The sequence below is a fragment of the Oncorhynchus mykiss genome, chromosome 19, assembly GCF_057628025.1.
Source record: "Oncorhynchus mykiss isolate SJ-2025 chromosome 19, ASM5762802v1, whole genome shotgun sequence".
NCBI lineage: Eukaryota > Metazoa > Chordata > Actinopteri > Salmoniformes > Salmonidae > Oncorhynchus > Oncorhynchus mykiss.
Genome location: NC_143040.1, coordinates 36,982,953 through 37,004,479, shown reverse-complemented (window position 1 = coordinate 37,004,479; position 21,527 = coordinate 36,982,953). Strand labels below are relative to the sequence as shown.

General features: G+C 42.3%; 2 protein-coding genes across 12 annotated transcripts in view; one reads left to right on the top strand and one right to left on the bottom strand.

Moving 5' to 3' along the window:
- The window catches only part of slc25a21 (solute carrier family 25 member 21), a 259,138-nt gene extending 255,560 nt beyond the window's left edge, over nt 1-3,578 (top strand). For all 10 annotated transcript variants that reach the window (XM_036954590.2, XM_090210935.1, XM_036954588.2 and 7 more), the window contains 3 exons: nt 718-899; nt 1,766-1,818; nt 2,642-3,578. In XM_036954590.2, coding sequence (XP_036810485.1) covers nt 718-899; nt 1,766-1,818; nt 2,642-2,703 — 297 coding nt within the window. In that variant the 3' untranslated portion in view covers nt 2,704-3,578. The remainder of the gene's footprint in view (nt 1-717; nt 900-1,765; nt 1,819-2,641) is intronic.
- A 3,953-nt stretch (nt 3,579-7,531) lies between these two features.
- On the bottom strand, nt 7,532-19,713 carry pax9 (paired box 9). 2 transcript variants are annotated; one of them, XM_036954586.2, is made up of 4 exons: nt 18,010-18,238; nt 16,658-17,287; nt 14,175-14,326; nt 7,532-9,645 (listed from the first exon to the last, which is right to left on the bottom strand). In XM_036954586.2, exons 1-4 carry the CDS (start codon nt 18,011-18,013, stop codon nt 9,373-9,375), a joined length of 1,059 nt encoding a protein of 352 aa, XP_036810481.1. In that variant the 5' UTR covers nt 18,014-18,238; the 3' UTR covers nt 7,532-9,372. The 2 variants fall into 2 exon arrangements, with proteins under 2 accessions (XP_036810481.1, XP_090067059.1); XM_090210933.1 differs by lacking the exon at nt 14,175-14,326 and having other exon boundaries at nt 18,010-19,713.
- Between the last annotated feature and the right edge of the window lie 1,814 nt (nt 19,714-21,527).

The window sequence follows — 21,527 nt, the reverse complement described above, 5'->3', positions numbered from 1 at the left end:
CCTTCAGGCGTTTGGAATTTGCTCCCGAGGATGAACCAGACTTGTGGAGGTCTACAATTGTTTTTCTGAGGTCTTGGCTGATTTCTTTTGATTTCCCATGATGTCAAGCAAAGAGGCACTGAGTTTGAAGGTAGGCCTTGAAATATATCCACAGGTACACCTCCAATTGACTCAAATTATGTCAATTAGCCTAACAGAAGCTTCTAAAGCCATGACATAATTTTCTGGAATTTTCCAAGCTGTTTAAAGGCACAGTCAATTTAAGGTATGTAAACTTCTGACCCACTGGAATTGTGATACAGTGAATTATATTTGAATTAAGTGAAATAATCTGTCTGTAAACAATTGCTGGAAAAATGACTTGTGTCATGCACGAAGTAGATGTCCTAACTGACTTGCCAAAAATATAATTTGTTTCAAAGAAATTTGTGGAGTGGTTGAAAAACAAGTTTTAATGACTCCAACCTAAGTGTATGTAAACTTCCGACTTCAACTGTAGATATCACTATGTCTTTCTTTCATATTGAACAATGACCTGGACCAGGCAGATTATAAAATAGAAAAAGATGTCCAGGCAGATAAATGAGAGAGGAACATCCATGGATACTGCTGCAGCACAGACCTCTGTCTCTTTAGTGAACATCTCTATCTCTCTCCCATCTCTCGTTCTTCTCTGTCTCTCTTCTTTGTCCCTGTCTCTCCCTTTTCCCCTGTCAGGACCCAACCCTGGAGTTCCTGAGGAAGTTTGCTATTGGCCTGGCCTCTGGAACCATCTCTTCCTGTGTCAACATTCCCTTCGACGTGGCCAAAAGCCGCATCCAGGCTCCCCAGCCCATACCGGGAGAGATCAAGTACCGGACCTGCTTCCAGACCATGGGCCTGGTCTACCGGGAGGAGGGGTACGTATGGAGCGCTGAAGTCCAGGGGGTTGCCTCAGCCTGGACTCTAACCCGGGTCCAGCGACTCAACCCCTTAGCCATTACGCCAAGACATCTGAACCTCTTGATGTGGTTCCTAGGTGTTGTTGGGTCGACTAGTGTATTGTCTGGGGCCTAGGGGGGGCTGATGCTGCTGTAGGAGTGGCACTGACTCACTGCTGCTTTTTCAAGAGGGAGAGAGGAGGAGGGAGAGAGAGAGAGAGGTCTACTCTCAGCCCACTCCATCCAGTCCCCATGCTCTAACACAACACAGTCGCAGCTAATTAGTGGTCCCTATGGGAGATGTCGTTAAGGCTGTCCTAACGAGCCGCGCGGCGCTCCATGGGTCAATCTAATCAGACAGAGGGGCAGGGAGGAAGTGGGTCGAGCCTTATTAACGCCATCAGTGGCGGGGGTAGGTGAGCAGGAGGCGTAGTGTGGGACGGGGGAGGGAGGGGTGACGGGTAAGGGAGGCCAGCACCAGCCAGGAACACTGATCACCTTGAACACATTAGGGTTAGCACAGATAGTAGGTATACCCTTAAGTTACACTACACTAAACACCAATGGCTATTAGTGTGCTCTCTCTCTCTACCTGACCTGCGAGGGAGACAGAAACCGGGCAGGCAGTCGCATCTGCTAAGCCCAATAATGCCAACACTCGTAATTACACACACATGTTGGCGCATTCATGCACACGCACATACACTCACACACACACTGTACAGGGATTTAGAATAAAAGGGATCCCAGTATTTATTTTATTTTTTAAGTAATGTTGTCTTTTTTTCTTAGTTCTAAGACACCGCTGTCGTTTCTCCAGATGTAATATTGTATTATTTCTCCAGATACTTGGCGCTGTACAAAGGACTGGTCCCCAAGATCATGAGACTCGGACCAGGTGACGTTCCTGCAACTATTCAATTCACTTTCTTCCCAAACGTTTGGTCATTACGGACTGAGAAATAATAATGTAGCATTTCTATCAGAGGAGCAATGTTTTTGGTAAAGAGACGTCTGCTATTTGTTACAGTACATCTTGAATGTTATGGCTAATTTAAAATGCAGCCTACGTCTTTCATCATATCACTAAATGAGAGGTTGATTATACTATATTATAGATGTTTTTTTTTATCTAGATGTGGTCTTTTGCTAATGATAGCCTAACCCTTATCTTGGTTTAATAGTTATTGCACAGCATGTCCTTCTAAAAATCAGTCTGGCAACTCCATAGGGCTGGGCGAAATACAGTATTTTACAATTTGCCGGTATTGATGCACGGACCGGTTTGGGTTTTTACTTTACCCTCTACACTGAAAAAAAAGATATAAACGCAACATGCAATCATTTCAAATACTTTATTTTTCACATGACTGGGAATACAGATATGCATCTGTTGGTCAACAGATACCTTAAAGAAGAAAGTAGGGGCGTGGATCAGAAAAACCAGTCAATATTTGGTGTGACCACCATTTGCCTCATGCAGTGTGAAACATCTCCTTCGCGTAGAGTTGATCAGGCTGTTGATTGTGGCCTGTGGGAATGTTTTAAATCATGTTAAATACCATCATACCGTCCGATTTATTTTTAATACCATGATATGATATTTTGGCCATGTCCACCCAGCCCTACAACTCCACACATGGAATTAGATGACATAATCAGTATTATAACGTGTAGTATTGTATTCATCTCTATGCCCCGTTGTCTTCTCCTCCTCCCAGGTGGAGCTGTGATGCTGCTGGTGTATGAATACGTTTCCGGGTGGTTGAATAAGAACTGGTGATGAGAAGAAGCCCACCAGCCTTGCCTTAAGGTGCCCACCAGGCAATCTATTAGGATGCCCACCAGGTAGTTTACTGAAGCGCACCAGGCAGCCTTAGGAGGCCTGCTGTCTCAGGTTCCAACATCCACAGGCCTCCCTAAACCCTGGGACCTCCAATAGACTGTTCCAGCTAGTGCCCGTCCCATACATACAACCATTGTACAACCAGAATGCAACCATAGTATAACCAGAAGGCAACCATAGTACAACCAGAATACAACCGTAGTATAATCGGAATAGAACCATAACGCATAACACTGATCTGTTATCCACACTGCAGCCATACAACGTCCAAGCTCATCTTCCATTACACGCAATAATAATCCACCTCGACAAATCAAGGCCCTGCCTCATTTAATGCACAAACATTATTGGGAACAACTTAACACTTCTAATACAATAGCCATGCATGCCATTACATACTGTGTGCATAGATGAGTCCTATATTGTATCTCGCTGCCATACTAATGTAAACCTATTTAACATACAGAGGGTTTAGAGTCCACTACAAACTATTACAAACACACAGCCACGGTGTTCCAAGCCCAAATGTCCCGATTACACACACACACACACACACACGCTCCACCCACAGTGCATTAATTCAACGTCGACTTCACATAAACGGAATCAGGCACAGGATGAAGCCTCCTGTAAAATTCTGTCATTTTTGTACACATTGAATAGAAATGACAAAATCATCATAGAAGACAATAGAGACTCGCATTGATATCTTGAAATAGTTTGTGATTTTTATTTTTTTTTCGTAGAATATCTTTTTCAAATTCCCTATGAAGCTACTTGTATGTGACAGATTAAAACACGTCAAACTTGAAGTGTGTGTGTTTGTGTGTGTGTGGGAGGGAGGGAGGGAGAGAGACGTGTGTGCGTGCATGCATGAGTGTGTGTTCCTGTCAGCCATAGAAGCTGTTAGCCAAGAGTGTGCCTTCATATCAGTCTCCTCTCTGGGTCTGTGGGGCTGACTGAATCACTGGTGCAGCGTAGCTTACAACAAGCTCAAGTAACAACCTCCAGATATTCAAATATTTGAGCAGAGAATGGAGTCTACAACACACTCTCTCATTCTGCTGTATATCTCCTGTAGGCACGCTCTCACACACACACACACATACACACACACACACACACACACACACACACACACACACCTGTGGCTTAGCCTGGCTCCTTCTCTCTCCACCCCCCCCCCCCCCCTCTCCTGGCAGCAGTCAGCAGTAGGCTATGTTGAGTCAGGTTGCTATTTGACACTCATCATTAATGTGTGAGCTGCTCTCTGCCAAAATGGAAAGACTCCCGGTTCTTTGCCCCGAGGCCCACTGTACGGTCGGTGATAGACTAACAACTGAAGGCTGCGGATGGATGGAATTGTAAATGCTTAACCTGTTCTCTTCGTAATGGAGTGTCGAATGCATGCGTTTGCTCTCGAGTTCTTGCAACATGTGTTCGGGACGTGCACTGGAGTAACGTAGCAACGCAGTACACTCCTCCCTCACACACGCATACAGGCATGCAAACTGTAACGCCTTCCCCCCTTTACTGAACATATACCGCCACGCTCTACCCCGGCCCCGACGTTCTCCGTTCCTTCACTCCCCCACCTGTGTAGGAATTCCTTGCTCTCTCTTGTCTGTCTCCAATGCTGACATGTCTTCCTCAGAATGGCCTATCCCCGTCTCCTCTTTGACAGCCGTGCAATCATGAGAAAACATACAGTAGTAGCCTTGTCACAGCTTAAATGAAGTAGCAGCCTGTTTTTTTCCCTACCAGGCCACAGTGGATATAGAGGGAAGTGAAAGATGAAAATACTGTATCCACAGTATTTGTAAGGCAGTGTTGGGGAGTAGGTAACCAGCTATATGTAGTTCAACTGCATTTTGCAGTAGTTTGGTGGTAGTTGAACTAAATTCTAATCTGGGTAGTGTTTTCAGTAGTTCATAACTTTTTATTTTTTACATTTAGCGTCGTAGCTACCTACTGTAACTACACAATACTTATTTTGCAAAAGGAAAAGACAATGCATTATTTTATTATATTTTTTGGCATCACACCTGCCTTATTATCACTTGAAACATTAGTTTTTTTGTGTGTGTTTAATAGGCAAAATGACATTGTGTCAACATACAGTATGACCTCAAAGTGATTTGTTCTTGAAATTTGTAGTTTATGACATTTCAGATTTAAATTTATCAGTAAGTAGTTTAGCTGTAGTGAAACTGCTTTTCAAAGTAACTTCAGTTAAGTAAACTATATATTTTTTAAGCGTAACTTTAGTGTAGCTTAACATTTTTTCAGTGTGAAGTAATTGGTAGCTTGTTAAACTATATTTTCAAAGTAGCTTCCCCGATACCGTGTGTAGGATCCACACTTTGAGTTTGACGGTAGTGTTCTGTGCTGACAGGGTTAAAAATGGAAGGTACACCTAACCTAGTCTCTGTTAAAGCATCATGCCACACACACACCAGATGTGCAGTGGTTTGGCTCCCCAGAACGGACCTGCTAATTTATCGTTTTTACTCACCTGTGTGTTTAAACATGCTGTTTTTAAGACACATAGAAAACAATCTGTCTATTGTCACCATCCTTTTAAAAAGTCCAATGAACAAGAGCGCGCCTAACCCCATGTATTTCTGTAGTTGTGTATGTAGCACCCTGCTTAGTGTTACTTTATTAGACTGTGTGTGTGTGTGTGTAGCACCCTGCTTAGTGTTACTTTATTAGACTGAGTGTGTGTGTGTAGCACCCTGCTTAATGTTACTTTAGTAGACTGTGTGTGTGTGTGTGTGTGTGTGTGTGTGTGTGTGTGTGTGTGTGTGTGTGTGTGTGTGTGTGTGTGTGTGTGTGTGTGTGTGTGTGTGTGTGTGCGCGTGTGTGTAGTGCCCTGCTTAGTGTTACTTTAGTAGACTGTGTGTGTGTGTAGTGCCCTGCTTAGTGTTACTTTAGTCCACTGTGTGTGCGTGCGTGAATTTAAATGCGCTCTTAACCCATGTATTCCAGTAGTGTGTGTGTAGCACACTTTAGTTGGAGCTTGTCTTGTTTCTGATTGCGTGTAGTGGAGTAAAGATAACCATATGACATTTGGAGGCAGACTCAACATCATTAATTAACAACATGTGTTCCCCCCCCCCCCCCTTCATTCTTAAAACGACAGTTTCCCTATTAGACCTCACTTCCATAACGTTTGACCTACATTATCCTGAAGGGTGCCCAGATTAGACTAAAGAGTACCCATAGTTTTACATCAAACTAGTTATGGTTGTTTACAAACATTTGGATCATAGATTTTCTGGCTGTTACTCTGGCATTGTTTTAATAGTTTTTTTTTCTACTATTATAAAGCGACTCTGGGTCATTGAAAAGCGTTATATAAGTCCCATGTATTATTATTCAACAAAAAAAGGTAAAGTATTGGCTTAATTGAACGTGGTTATATTTTTTGTTTCATTCCTATGAGCCAAAAGAAATGGACTTTGTCCAAGAGCGTTTTAGTTGTTTTGTCAGTGTACATCAACCCATACCGTGTAGCACAGCCAATCTATTCTCACCTCTCATGTCTTAAGGTTGAACGCTGTGACTGGGTTGTTCTCTCTGTTGTTTGATGATGGATTGAAGGGATTCTAAGTAGGGCTGGTACAGTGTATGTTTATCTCACTAGTAGTGTTGATCTAGGATCACCCCCCCGCCCCCCCCCCCGTCCCCCCCCCCCCCCCCCCGTCCCTGCAATCTGTCATTGTGATCTAAAAGGCTAAACTGATCCTAAATCAGCACTAATACTGCGAGACACTTTATACATAGGGCTCCTGATCATCTCACTGCAGGTCTGTGATGTGGCTCACGTACGGTCAGAAACAACACTAGGATCCCTGGTGCAACGGTCCGTGACCACTGGATGCGGGGGAGAGTGCTTTCCAAGTCAAATCAGCACCGGCCTGCAAAGGACAGAGGAATGTTTACACTGTCGCACAAACAGAGGGACTGTTTATGCTGTAACACTGGCGGGCTGGGCTGGTGGGGACTTGGGCACCCATCCCCTTTCCTTTGTGGCACATATATAATATGTTAATGTGAAATAGCTCCCGAGTTCCATCAAGCTTACACACACTTCTCTCTCTCTCTCACACACACACACATATATACACACACACACACACCTCTGAAACCGACGTCCTTGCCTATGTAATACATTAATGAAGTATACTTTGTAAAGGAGCTGCCATGTTTCATCAAGCTCACACACACCACACACACTCACACTCACCCACACACACACAAACAAACACGTACACATCTCTGCAGCACAACCTCAGCCTGGTGCTGCTGGCAGGCTGTTTGCTAAGGACTTAATGAGTGTACACACTCTAGGTCAGGTGGCTGGTGACCTCACAGACCACAGGCAAAACAGTATGTCTTTGTCAGTACTAGTCTCCGAGTTGGAGTGGAGGTCGGTTTGCTACTCCGACATACATACACACGCTCTCTCTCCTCCTCCCTCCATCAGCCCCTCGATCAGACAGACACAATGCCATTGGAGGCACAAAGGCTTTTTGTTTTATACCTAGATGATGAAAACAGGTACCAAAACAGTGGCCTTGTGGTTCGAGTGCTTTATCCAGTTGAATGGACCTTCTGAACGGCATCTTTCTCTCATGTCAAACATTTCTTGAGACACTCATTGAATCACTCTCTTTTGGTCACGTTTTACGCACAATATTTTCCAATCCATTGAGACTGGGGGAAAAAAGTATTATTAAAAACAATTGATACATTTCTAGTGTGTGTCTTTAGAACAAATGTATTTAAAACTACAACAAATAAATGTTATCTACGCCAGAAGCTGTGCATTTTAATATGGGTAAAGATATTATCGGTAGGAGAAGAAGGTTACAATGGTCAAAAATGAATTCAACACACATGCGTAATTGGAATGCGGCCTACCCCTTCAGAGTCAAAATGCCATAAAGGGGGAAAGGAGAAAGAACGAGATGTATTCTCTATGGATTACGAAGTTGTAGAGCACCCCGTCGGCAACCGTCCAACGTTTTTCCTCTCCCAAATTCCAAGTGAGTCAATTTTATACGAGACAGCCGACGTATCCCACTCTGCCATGAGTTGACTACGCCCGAAGCCCTGTTGGAGTCAAGCACCCAACATTCGGCCCTTCTCGCCTCATGGCAAGCGAACATCAGGTTGGCAAAAGAAAGTAGCAACACACAGAGAATGTTTCGAGAAGTTATTGTTAAACAATGTCGATTTTTCAGCCATTCTGAACCTCGAGTCGTAGCCAACAATATAGCTTAATATCACTGACAAATGTTTATGACCATCAAAAATCTTTCATGTAAGAACTAAGCGCTTGCTTAAAAGGTATCAAATGATTGCATTTCATTAAGCACAACGACGCGTGTGACTTTTAAAAGTGTGTCGGATATTATTTCACGCAGAAGGTGTTTTTGGGATAGGTCTTCTAAACACAAGAGTTTTTTTGAAATGTCTTTTGAAACATCTGCTACAATTCAGGAAGAATCGGGTCAAATCCACACAGTTTCCTTTAATGAAGATACATTCAATTTCATTGTGGATATTAGATTGGACCTGGGCAGCTGTACCGTTTTATCATAATGTCGTTTCAAACGTTTACGCAGAAGACTAATGCCAAAGGCTGTCAAAGTGTGTTGGGAACATCCGTATAGGCCTACACTGTTTCCACCGTGGCCTTCTGATGTAATAATTGTACTCCGTTCAACCCTCGTACCTTTTAGTCAGTCTAATAAATACACATGGAGATACATTTAAGTCGAGAAGTGAAAGAACAATGTTCAATATTAAGATTGTAACTTGTCAAAATAATAAACCAAAAAAATACAAGTACAAACATCCAAAACAATACCAATTGATATCACCCCTGATACACTTAAATGCAAAACGTTGTTTTTCCCTCATGGTTGTGATTGTCCTACAGTACTTTAGCTCCTGTCCCTAATAACATTTGCAGAGAAGTGTGCAGAAATGGGTTTAAGAGGCAAGTCCTTGATGAGAATGGCACAATTTCCGCCATGGAAATATGAGAAACAGACAGTCGGTCCTTCAATACACCTGTCCTGTCAGCTTTCTGCAGGGCCACAGACCAGTGTCATGTCTGTAGATAGTGTGGCAAGGTTTCCCTTCCATGTCCTGTCTTTAACTGGGCGATAACTTGAGTTCTCCACACCATGTCTTTGGTATGAAAGAGAATGTTGTGATGGATATGGGGCCTAGGTGAGGTCACCGTGTCTTTGGTATGGAAGAGAATGTTGTGATGGATATGGGGCCTAGGTGAGGTCACCGTGTCTTTGGTATGGAAGAGAATGTTGTGATGGATATGGGGCCTAGGTGAGGTCACCGTGTCTTTGGTATGGAAGAGAATGTTGTGATGGATATGGGGCCTAGGTGAGGTCACCATATAAATACAGAAGAGGTGAGTGCAATGAGCTGGCACCAGGCCCATGGTAAAGGAGGACTTGTTTCTCCTTATCTCCTTCCTCCCTCCTCTTATCTCCATCCGCCCGTCCGTCTGTCCTGCTCCCCCTCTTCTTCGCTCTGTCTCTCCGTCCGACCGGCCCGTCTGTCTGTGTTCTACAGTGCTGAGGCGGTGATGGGGTGGGCATGGGGGTGGATGGCGTCACGGTGGTGGGCTGTCATACCCTTGAAGGCCAGCGGAGCGGCGATGTTGTCACAGCTGTGGTGATAGAGAGCACTGCCACTGTGCGGCTGCCATGTGGGACCGGTCACATAGGCCGACGTGGTGGCGCTGTACCCCATGTAGGGCGACACTGGGGTGGGAGGGTGGTAGGCTGGGATGCTGGGCGCTGTGACATAACTGTTCACTGTGGGCAAGCCACTCTGCGTCTGTCAGGGAGAGGAGAGAGAGAGAGAGGATGGTGAGACCATTGAAGTAGGATGTCATTCTAGTTCTGTGAGTGAGACGCAGGTAAGAGCGGTAGGTAGAGAGACATAACTGTTCACTGTGCACGGGCAGGCCGCTCTGGGTCTGTTAGAGGGAGCGAGAGAGAGGAGAGAAACACAAGGTTAGACAGAGGTAGAGAGAGAAGGTGAGACATGGGGAGGAGAGGCACAAGGGAAATGTGATATAGTATGGCAGTGAGGGAAGTGGAGAGAGAGGAGGAAAGGGAGAGGGAGAAGGTGAGACATGGGGAGGAGAGGCACAAGGGAAATGTGATATAGTATGGCAGTGAGGGAAGTGGAGAGAGAGAGAGAGAGTGAGAGAGGAGGAAAGGGAGAGGGAGAAGGTGAGACATGGGGAGGAGAGGCACAAGGGAAATGTGATATAGTATGGCAGTGATGGAAGTGGAGAGAGAGAGAGAGGAGGAAAGTGAGAGGGAGAAGTGAGAGTAGGTGAGGGTTAGGGTTGAGTTAGAATTTGGGTGAAGAGTACAGTGGTGAGGTATACAACATGTGAAATGGGGGCTGAATACAATAGGGGTTGGGAGAAGTTGAGGGTTTATTGAGACAGGGGAGATTTGGAATGACAGAAATTAAGAAGGGAAAGAAAAGTACAGGGTTAAGCATGAGTAACATTTGGCACCATGACAAAACATATCTTGAAGAATTCACACAATTGTTTCAACATTACATGCATGGGTGGTCTATTCTGTAACTAGTGAGAATAAGAATGGTTTCTGCAGAAGTGAGCATACTTCTCGTTCCTGTCTAGTATTTGTCCAGGATTTCCTCAACTTAAACACCCATTGCTTATATATATTTTTTCTTTCGACTGAAATCCACAGCCATGACGGGGCACGTGCAATACACCAATTCTAATCGCTTTCCGTTTTTAAGGAGGCTATATATTTAACTGATATTTTTTATTTCACTAAGCAAAATGCTATGGGCCAATTTACATAATGGCATTTTAGTTTGAGGTTAAATTATCTACTTTTTCTACCGAGTATTTCCCTAGGCCTACTGCTTTGAATTTATGTTTAGTTTTTTCAAGATATTTCAATTTGTGAAAACTGAAAATAGTTCAGGAAGAAGACTTTCCTAGCCCATGTTGCCCATATCTTAATTTGATACAATATTTTTTCCCCGTTATAGGATATTGATAAATAATGAAATACACACATACAGGTTTATTGGAATAGGCTAGATTCACTCGATCAAATCATGATATTCTACACGACTTGCTTTTCGCATAGGCCTAATTTTTGTTTGTTTCGCCCCTTTATATGTCAATATTCAATGTTAAGTCATACTTTTAAAATGTTAAAAAAATATATATATACAGTCCTTGGCTTGCCTGTTGTGCGCAAGAGCTCTATTAACGTCTATCGATTCTACAGTCAATTCTGGCAAACGGAAAAGACAGGCTTAACCAATTCAGAATTTTTTTTCGTTACATAATTCGCATTATTTTTGATGATCGTTTCCATGCAGTGTATTTTTTTTCTAACGCACAGAGCATCTAACGACCCAGATGACTGAGAATAAATAATCAGTGTTGACGGATGAAAGCAGTCCACTGAACTGGTATAGGAGAACGCTGCACAAGGCCGTCTTTAGCCTAATGTGTTCTCATATTTAATAGAATCCAATATCTCGAGGTATTTAGGCTACAGAAGCCTTGAAATGCATTCAATGTTGTAATAATAAATAAAAGCTTAACTGTAGGAAACATGCTGTCGTATCCAAAATGTCAGTCAAAACCAGTGATTTGTCATTAGCATGAAACCTAATGGTCTATGTTATGTCTGATTTTTAAAAAAAACTGTCCTCTAGACTCTAGAGTTCCGGAGCGGAAGAAAGGCATTTAAACATCACATCCGAGCCGTGGGCACTGTTTATGTATGTGCGTGTCATTACCTTAAATCGAAAGTTAATGATTCCATTCTTCTTCCAAAGAGTGACATGATAGCTCACCCTCAGCCCCGTAGGCGCAGGACTGGGATTCTTCAAGTACAGTTAAAAGTACATCAGGTACTCCGTGTAGGTCTACTGTAGGTCTGTAGGTCTACTGTAGGTCCCGAAGTTACGATTTATTTATTTGATTTCGGGCTATTCATTTTTTTATACTTACGTGTGTATTGGATTTTAAAAAATACATTTCGTCTTCATTCATCTGTTAATGCTTTTGTGGACCTGTCATTGGGAGGTAGTTTTTCATTTTTCATTCTTATCAGTAAATAGCTGTGCGGTTTCAGCTGCATAGGCTACATGCGCTGTTCGCTGACACTCGAAAGATTGAGAAAAATAATCCTTATTTTAGCAATATCTTTGAATTTGTACATAATCAACATATAGCAATTGACCTTACGCTTTTTGAAAATCCACACTTCTTACTTCAATCGCCACAAGACTACTCGAGTTGTATTGTGGGTGTGCAAGAGGTGAGGGCGGACGAGTAGTGTGTTTGAAAGTGCGTGCAAACTGCAGTATGTGTATTGTGCTTTGAAATATGGGCCTATAGGATAGAATATGCACCATTTTGAAAGGATTTAGGTCATCAGCAAGTTATCGTCTACAAATACATTTCCATTGACAAGTATAAGCCTATATATAGCAGCCTGTGGCACGCAGAGAAAGTCATACGTTACAAATGACTATCAAAATAGTTGAAAATTAATCGAATTATAAGCATTTCTTATATTCTGACGATTGCTTTAGATCAGACTTTGACATATGCAAAATATAAAGTACGTAGAAGTAAAAATACACACTTGACCTATGGCTGATTATGCAATTTAAAGGCATACTGGTCATAGGGGCATTGGGCTACGTTTGTTTTTTTCCATATTTTTATCCCATGGAGTTAAATCACCAGCGCCGCATGTGCTATTCTGCATCATTTGTCCCCATTGATGCATCCAACCGTAGCCTATTGAATATATTGAGGTTACCATGCATAACTCGAGATAGATCGCGTGGCTCCGACGATATATCATACCAATTATGCATGCCTCCCCCTCCCCCTCTCACTTTCTTAAACATACTATATCCCTCATGCACGCTCGTGCTCACACTCCCTGTCCTCTCCCTCTTCCCTCCACCTCACACGTTGTTTGCGCCGTTTGCAGTCGATGTATTATTTCGCAACATAAAATGCACCATATTTTCTCACACAAGACTATCCCGAGTCTAGTGAGATGTTCTTCCTTTGGAATGAAACAACGTTTATACACACTAAAATATAATATGTTATTCGACTATAGGCCTATTAGTGCATGGGATAAGTTTCGATGGAATGAACCCACAATTTCAGCAATGCCTTTCAACTTCTATTAGATCAGCGTGCAAATCATTATTGGGGCTTAATAAATATGCCTAAAATGTAGTCTACTGGTCAAAATATTTAAATGTGTCATTGCGTTTTAATTATTTAAACTTCAGTCTTATTTTTCATTTACATTAGGCCTAATATTAGTTATTTTAGCACATTGGCTAAGACAATATGGAAATGTAATGTAATTAGGCAGTCCTAATGATCCTTGTAAGCATAACATATACAAACACTCAAATTTGAATTTAAACATTTAAATAATCTTTCTTCAACGGCTAGACTTTTATTATTAACTTGTGAGTCGGTCTGTCTCCGTTTCATGCTTATGGATTTTCTTTTCTCGCAACAAAAAATAAACCGTAGAAACGTGTCCAATGGCGTAAATCAACGACCTGATTCATCGTGCCACGTTCACTGGTCGAAAATATGAGGGCTTGAGAAGTCGAAACAAAATGTTTCTTCGTTCATATCCCTAAAGTCTAAACCTTGTAAGACAAAGACAAGTGGCTGCAAAATACAAAGTTGAAAAATACACCGATTTTCAACAACAGAAAATACAAAATCATTTCTCAAATATATTATGCCTACAACGTTTGGCCATGCAACGTTTGGCTATATCGATAAGACCTGTTCCAATTTAAATCTACATTTGGCGTGCTACGCTAATGACAGCCACTGAGCTTCTCAGTACATGTCCATTTGTCAACATGCTATCACATGCAAGGAAATTGATGAGTCATGGGGTCCCAGGTACATGGTTAATTTGTCACAGAACAGTTAATTTGTCACAGAACAGAATCAATCATATGCCAATGATGGTTACAAAACTACAACACGTAATAGTAATGTAATAGCACAGTAGGCCTAATGTAACCGTAAGAACAACCCTTAGCCTAGGCCCAAAACACTCTACGGTGCGGTGTCTTGTCTGGAGGCATACCGCCCACACCCAGCGGAGAGAGCGTGTCAAATATGACTGAAAAGCACCGAGAAAACATACTCTACGTTGATTATACAATAAGTGTGGGCCAAAAAATGGAAGGGTATCATATTGTACTACACCGTTGTTGAGATTAACACACATTAGGTTAGAGATGGGCGAGGATGCAATTTTATTGATCAAGGATGTGTTTCCTTTTACCTGTTTGTATTTTGCTTCAGGTTCTATAGAATGCGGTGGTTTATCCTGCACGCCATTGACTAGTGGAGAGCTTGCTGACGGCGGAAAATGTGTCCTGTTTATAACGCTCCATTCTTCTAGTTTGGCACTGGGAAAGGACGAACTGTCACTAACTGCATGGGGCAAAACAGACAGAGACAGAGGAGAGGAAGGTCAGAGGAGATGAACCGAAGAGACTTCACGCTACCACTCACATCTACCATTCTAGGCATTCATATCACCTCACCCCCTACAGCTTTTTAGCAAAAACCCCCCCAACAAAAAGTTATCCAGCAAAGACACGAAAAATATTTGAAATGGCAACGATCATCATTTGCGATTTTATGCTTAGACATTCCTATACTTAAAAAGCTTTTTGGCATCTCAAATCTGAATTAATTCTAGGTCAACTTATATTTCATACAGAAGGCGCCTGGTACCCGTGTGTGTGTGTGGTGTGTGTATTTGCCTTAGCCTACTGATCAAAACGGAACAGCTCATTGCTGTAATGGTCAGTAACATTTACCCAAACCAGTCTTTCTGTGGGGACAAATTAGATGTACTTTAACCGTTTCCCCTTTGTACATGATGGATATGATATTATACACGGGTGCTAACGTTTAGAATTGGAAAAGCAAGCCCACCAGTGTTGTAACTTGAGAAGACCATTGGATCATTTTTTTCTCGGCCCCCTTTTCTTTCTTTCAACAAAGCAGGTTTTACTTGGAGTTGTGTATTTTGTGCATAGACATATGTTTCAATATTTTTTGTCGGTTTAAAATGTTTGGGTCTCTTGCTATTTCCAAAATAATCATTCACTGACATAAGGCTGTCTTAGGTTAATTCGAGGAAGGAATATGCATGGTACTTTATCTTCCTTTCTCGATGGCATGGTAGGCCTGGCCTATAAAATAGTGCAATGTGAAAGGTGTGTGTGTGTGTGTGTGTGTGTGTGTGTGTGTGTGTGTGTGTGTGTGTGTGTGTGTGTGTGTGTGTGTGTGTGTGTGTGTGTGTGTGTGTGTGTGTGTGTGTGTGTGTGTGTGTGAGAGAGAGAGAGAGCGAGAGTGCCATTTGATGACCAACGCCTTTGGAATGATCGCCATAATTCAAATGCAATTATGATGATTTACGCATCTTTACGCATGACGGCAATATTCGCCATATGCGTCAACGCTCTTCGTCTCAGAATAGGTCTACTGTATTCATCCACTGTTGTAGTGTAAACCCAATAGCAGTTCGATGTCATAGTAAGGGATTTGTTTTATGAAAACCTGAGTCTCGAGGCTGGCGAAGTGATTGTGGCGCTAAAAGGCCTCACGTCATTCAGTGTACATGACACTTATTTCGGCTTTCAAAACCTGCAGCAAACATCTGCTAATAATTTGGAAATGCATAAGTTGTTTATAAAGGCATCCTTTGAGAACACATTCCTCTCCGGGAATTCTTGTTCGGCTTGAAGATCTGCGCTGCCTTTGAGGGGCGAAGCCTTGTTGTTTAGATTGTCTGAGTTAAATGAGTACATGGAATGGCCGAGGCCTCATGGATCTAATGAGGACTACACAAGCACTAAGGAAAAGGGCATGTTCATATCCACAAGGCGGTGAGACCTGAGGCCGTTCTAACTTCTGACAGAAGCACGGGTATGACAAGCGCATAGGTGGTCGACTGACATCTAACACTCTGCTAACACAAGAAACGTTGTCACTAAAAATGGTATTCACAACAACAGTAATGTATCATGATTGATGGAGGTCAGATTTGCTTTACAATGCATCCAAAACAGACTTGCATTTGTGGTAGCACACTAGTGAAACCTAACTGTCCAAACATGACTGTAAGTAACAAAAACAAGTTTCTAAACTCGGATAGGGCCTTTAGGGAACAACACAGAGCAGCCCGGTAGACTAAAAGCATGTGAAACTGCATTTCAGGGGAGTGTATTTTGAAGCAAGTCGTGCAAGAACAAAATGTCTGGCTGTAAGTCATGGCATGGCAAAGCCTTGAACACCTCATTTTGATTTTAGTTCATCTCCTCGTGCACCGCTGCGCCTTCCCTTCATTATCCCACTAATATTCCACATCCGCCCCTTACTTATTAGTTGCAAGCCTTCCTTTAACCATCTGTTTTAATGCAACCTTTGAACTAGGAACTAAACTTTACTCATGTAAGCACTCACCAATACTGGCAAAATAACACATAGTTAACTTAGCCAATTTATTTGTTTGCAGTTCGTTCCAGAATAGTCACTCTTTTATCTGTTATTCGTAAGTAACATAGTGCATATACAGACCCGTATGTGCATTGGTCATATATTTAACTGTACCTCCAAATTAATAAAGTTACACATCTTGCCACTAGGCTCACTACACACACACATACCCCAACCCATGCGTTTTCCTGTTAATTTTAACCATTTACTACAGCAATTGGTTTGCCCGTGTACCAAAGTAAAAATCATGCTTACTTTGTTGCTCTGTTATCGACCGAATCCCCAGAATATCTGTTACCGAGTGGGAGGAGGGCCATATCCTGTGCATAGCCATGTGTCCAGGGAGGGAGTGCATGCCCGGGGGAGTCGGTACTTTGGTCCCAGAGGCTCCGATGGGGGTCGGATACGAGTATATGTGGTTGTATGGTAGCGTTGGTTGTGGTGGGTGAGACGACTGCTTGCTGGACTCATACTGGCTCTGCTGGGACAGATTCCCAATCTTGTTGCGGAGGATCCTACTGATGGAGCTCACAGATGGTAGATTGAACTTGTCACAAACTCCGTCAGCCAGTAGCCTGTCCCGGATCTCCCAGGCGAAGATACCCGGGTCCCTCTGCTTGTATGTCCGTATGTGCTTGACCACTGTAGGCGTGGTGACCCGTGGTTTGCTGCCCCCGATCGCTCCCGGGAGTATAGAGCCGGTCTCGTTGTACCGGGCCAGTATCTTGCTGACGCAGCCGTGGGAGACCCGGAGCTGTCTGCTGATGTCGCAAGGCCTGATGCCCAGCTGGGCGAGCTCTACAATCCGCAGCCGGATTGCGTTGGGAAGCGGTCTGCCGTTGACAAAAACCCCGCCGAGCTGGTTCACCTCTCCAAAGGCTGGCTCTGGTGTCATGGAAACATACACAGAGACAACACAATGAAACACAAATCTTAAATTAGACGACTTGTTGCTGTAGTAGCCTGTAAAGGCCCTTTAGGACTAGTGTTGTTAATCGTGCTTCCCGTTCCTTGAGTCCTTAGTCGACATAAGGCGGTCTGCAACGTAGTTTTCAACCCGTTAAGGACAAATAAATGCTTATTTACAGCATATGCTATAGTTTTACTAATTGGCTATTAATACTGTCTTAAATGTATTGGGATATATATATTTAATGCACTCAAAACAGATGCGTAAGAATCGAATCAGTAAGCGTGTGATGAAAATAACAACATGTCCCACCTTTAGGCAGCCCCCTGCAAATAAATACCCCGCACCTTTTCAGTTTGTGCATAACATACTGCTCCATTGTTATAGCGTTGTATTTGAATTTCAAGATACAGTTGCAGTAAAAATATGTTTTGCGCATAGCTATGCTATAGTTTTACTAATTGGCTATTAATACTGGCCACTGGAAAATCCCATAATAAAACCAACTGAAGCTCAAAACTGTTCGGCCTTTATTTGAAGCCATACCATCGCTATACAAGCCATAGGCCTACAATCATAATTGATTCATTAGAATGTAGGTATAATTCGTTCCTTGAAAGATGTAGGAATATCCGGTCGAGTGCCTGTTATAGACTAACTCCATCATCGGCCACACAATATTTCCATATAAACTTACCCATTGCGTTTAGTCCACAAATTATTATTGGGATCTCGGAGTTACGCCTTCCGTCCAGTTCCGAGTCCAGTTTCGCTGGTGTCCGGAAACCTGTCTAGGGGAGCACAAATCCTCGCTCTCCTCCGGCCACGGGTACTGTGTTAACCGAACTAACGATAGTAGTGAGAAGGACAAATCCGCGATGTGTTTCCTGATAGCAGGAGAGACAGGCTTACATTTCAATCCAGACAAATCATGGGCCGGTCTTCCAAAACTTTTCTCCTCGGCGAGGCTAGGTCCGCCAATGGAAGTTTGAGTTTATAGGTAGAAGCTTTCCTATTGGTCTAAAAATGTGTGCTCGTGCAGCAAGGCAGCCCCCTCTCTTCCGGAACTACAGTCAGTGTTAACCTACCACCATGAATTGCAATTATGAATTGGATTCTACTGGAATGGTAAATTACATATAAGTAAGTACAATTATATGAATATTGTGATTATGAATCATAACAATAAACTACACTACAGGATAAATCACCAATGCAATAATCCCAATATAATAGTCAGTGGCAATCCAAGTGTTTGGATTTTGTTTTCCTATATTGTCAGTGAGGAATTCATGTGGTATGAAAGTAAAATTGGTAGGCTGCATATTGATATTCCCTCAGTTCAACTGGATAGCGTAACGTGCCTGGCTGTCTTCATTCACCAACCAAATACATAACATTAGACATTCAGAATAGTTGCACATCGTGACACGGACTCAAAAGCAAGGCAAACTAATCGTTTGATTTGGTATGTATCGGCGTTGACTTATAAAGTACACAACCAAAAACAAATAGGTGTATATGGACGGTGAGCAGTAGCCTACAGAACAACACATCTGCTGCCTGAGTTGGGCTTTGGGTCTTACTATAACTCATTCCATATAGGCTACTAATACACTTTTGGTTCAATGTTGTTGTGTATAATCCTTATTTTTTCTAAAATTGAGATACAAAAAAAAGTATATTTCGACATATAGCCGTGGTTGTATATGTACATTCAACTGAGTGTTTAAAGAATTTGCAACGCGCCTTCTCAGAAAACCTGACCTACATAAACTAGGTTACATGAAAACGGACTGATTAGCTTGAATAAATGTTCGATTTGTATATTCGATCAAATTAATTTATACAAATAAGCAGTTATAATAACTTATAATAGCATATTTCAAATACATTCTCCGTTATTACGAAATATTGTATTACAAGGAAGTGGATATGAAACAAAAAAGGATACGGATGTTTGCTGTTATGTCATGTTTATTTATTCAATTGATAAACTACCCTCCATACCATGAATGCGCTGACTACCCCTGCACCTATATTTCACCCATCCGACAGGCAATATAGGACGCCTTTACACACGCAGGAAATCGGACGCTTCGTTTCCTGTTTACACGAGAAACCTTAGCTCTTGAAGCTCTCGATGGTTGACCTGTGCTCACGGTTTTCTCTTTCTCTTATTGCTAAGGGTCACTTCACAACGGTAAGCTTCGTTTGCTCCCCATCTTAGAAATACATTTCAGTAGATCAACACCATATAGGCCTATGCTACACGCAGATACGTGCTCAAACGTATCCTGCACTTCATTTGTCAAGATTGGCGTAGACTCTAACCATCTTCTTACTGTCCGTGTCTTCCAGGGCCCTCGTCTGTTATAGCAGCGAGAGATTCCAGAGTACTGATCACTGAACTCTAAATGCCTAGCTCGTTTTCCAGCTGCTCTATGGGTGTTCCTGATGTATTTGTTCCGGTATGGCCGATTCCCCTGGACCCTGCTCGCTCATGGCAGTCACTAATGCGTTAAGGATAATGTTTACCATTGGAAAACGTGCTCAACTTGTTTCCATTGAGGTGCTTCCGATGACTGAAATAACAAAGGGTCACGTCCGAGGGATCAGAGGTCTCCGCTCAACAATTAGTAGGCTATTGTAGATACTTGCAGAAGTGATGGTATTTGAAAAGCATTTTTGGTGTACTAATATTATACTAATATTATTCAGACCCATGGATGGTGGTGCAATGTTTATCAAGATTTGAAGTAGCGTCTTTATGATTTATAAAACTAGCCTTTGGATCATGAGCAAACCGGCTTCAAGTGCGAATTCCCCAGGGGCGCGAGTGCATTGGGGCCAACTCAGAGCCTCAAGGGAATTTGCGTGCCATCCATTCCATCTCCTTAACATTCTAATAAGAATAGCTGAAGTGCCTTGTGACGGAACTTCAAGTCCCTTGTCTGTTTAGCCCTGTTCTTTCTGTTCACACGTTTTGTCTAACTTGATCTTATCGCAGTGAGACATATATCTGAAGGGTTAATTGGGCATTGACAGATGAGTGTTAACAAGGTGTGTAGAGTAATGTGAAATGGATACACGCACGAACTTTTCGAGGTCTTTAGACTGCCTACAGAGATAATAATTATCGTGTTTCATCAGTGAGATTTAGGCTAAAATGTATTACAGCCTAAGCAATATTAGGACTAGGCCTACATCAGATTAGGCTATTATTGTTGTTATTGGTTGTATTTGTATTGTTATAGGTAGGCAATAAAATGTCGTTTTATACATGTTTGCCTACCTGTGTATTTCTTCCTGTAGCCTATAGTATTATTATTGTTATTATTATTATTATTATTATTATTGTTATAGCCAACCATATGGTAGGAATTCACCATATGAAATTACACGTTGTGTGTTCCATAAGTAGGCCTATAACTAGCAAAAAGGCTACAGTATCCTACAGCATCCTATGTATAACTGTATAATCTCTCTCCTATTAATTCTAACCGAATTTTATTTTCTTCACACTATGGGTTGCAATCCACCGAAATAGTTGAATTTATAATTTCACGACTACGGTATAAAATGACCTAACACTGAGGAGATTAAAGGTGACGAGCGATTCATCGATGACAGTCACAGTAATTACCACGGCACATCATGTCATCTATTAGATCAGCAGGAATCTTTTGATGTCCAGTGCTGCCACGATTTGTATTCTTTCATCAGATATTTTCCAATATATTAGGCTATAAACTTGAGTCAAATAGTCAATCGCTAAATAATTATAGGCTATGTTTTTGCGGCATTCTAAACGTCATGACTAAAAATGAATTAAACTCTGCTCTCCCATGTCCCGCGCGCATGGTATAGGGTAAAGCCTTGCGGTGCCCTGCTTATTTGAAGTAGGCCTAACGGTATTTAAGGCATGTATCATAGCTGACTAAAACAGAATTAACCGTGTCGAATGGTCCTGACCGCAAGTCAACGCATCGCATCCTTCCTGATCCGTTAAACACGACTATCTGGTTTTAGGGCATGTATGAGACCGACAGGACGGACAGCTGACGGAATAACCCAATTTCAATATTTTCGTTTCTGTCTGTTGATCTCGCTTGTAACCCATGCGGGAACCTTTCATTTTATGCTCAAGATAGTGCAATTTTTTTTTACAAATTCTACTTCACGCACCAAATCTAGAATCAGGAGCAAAGGGAC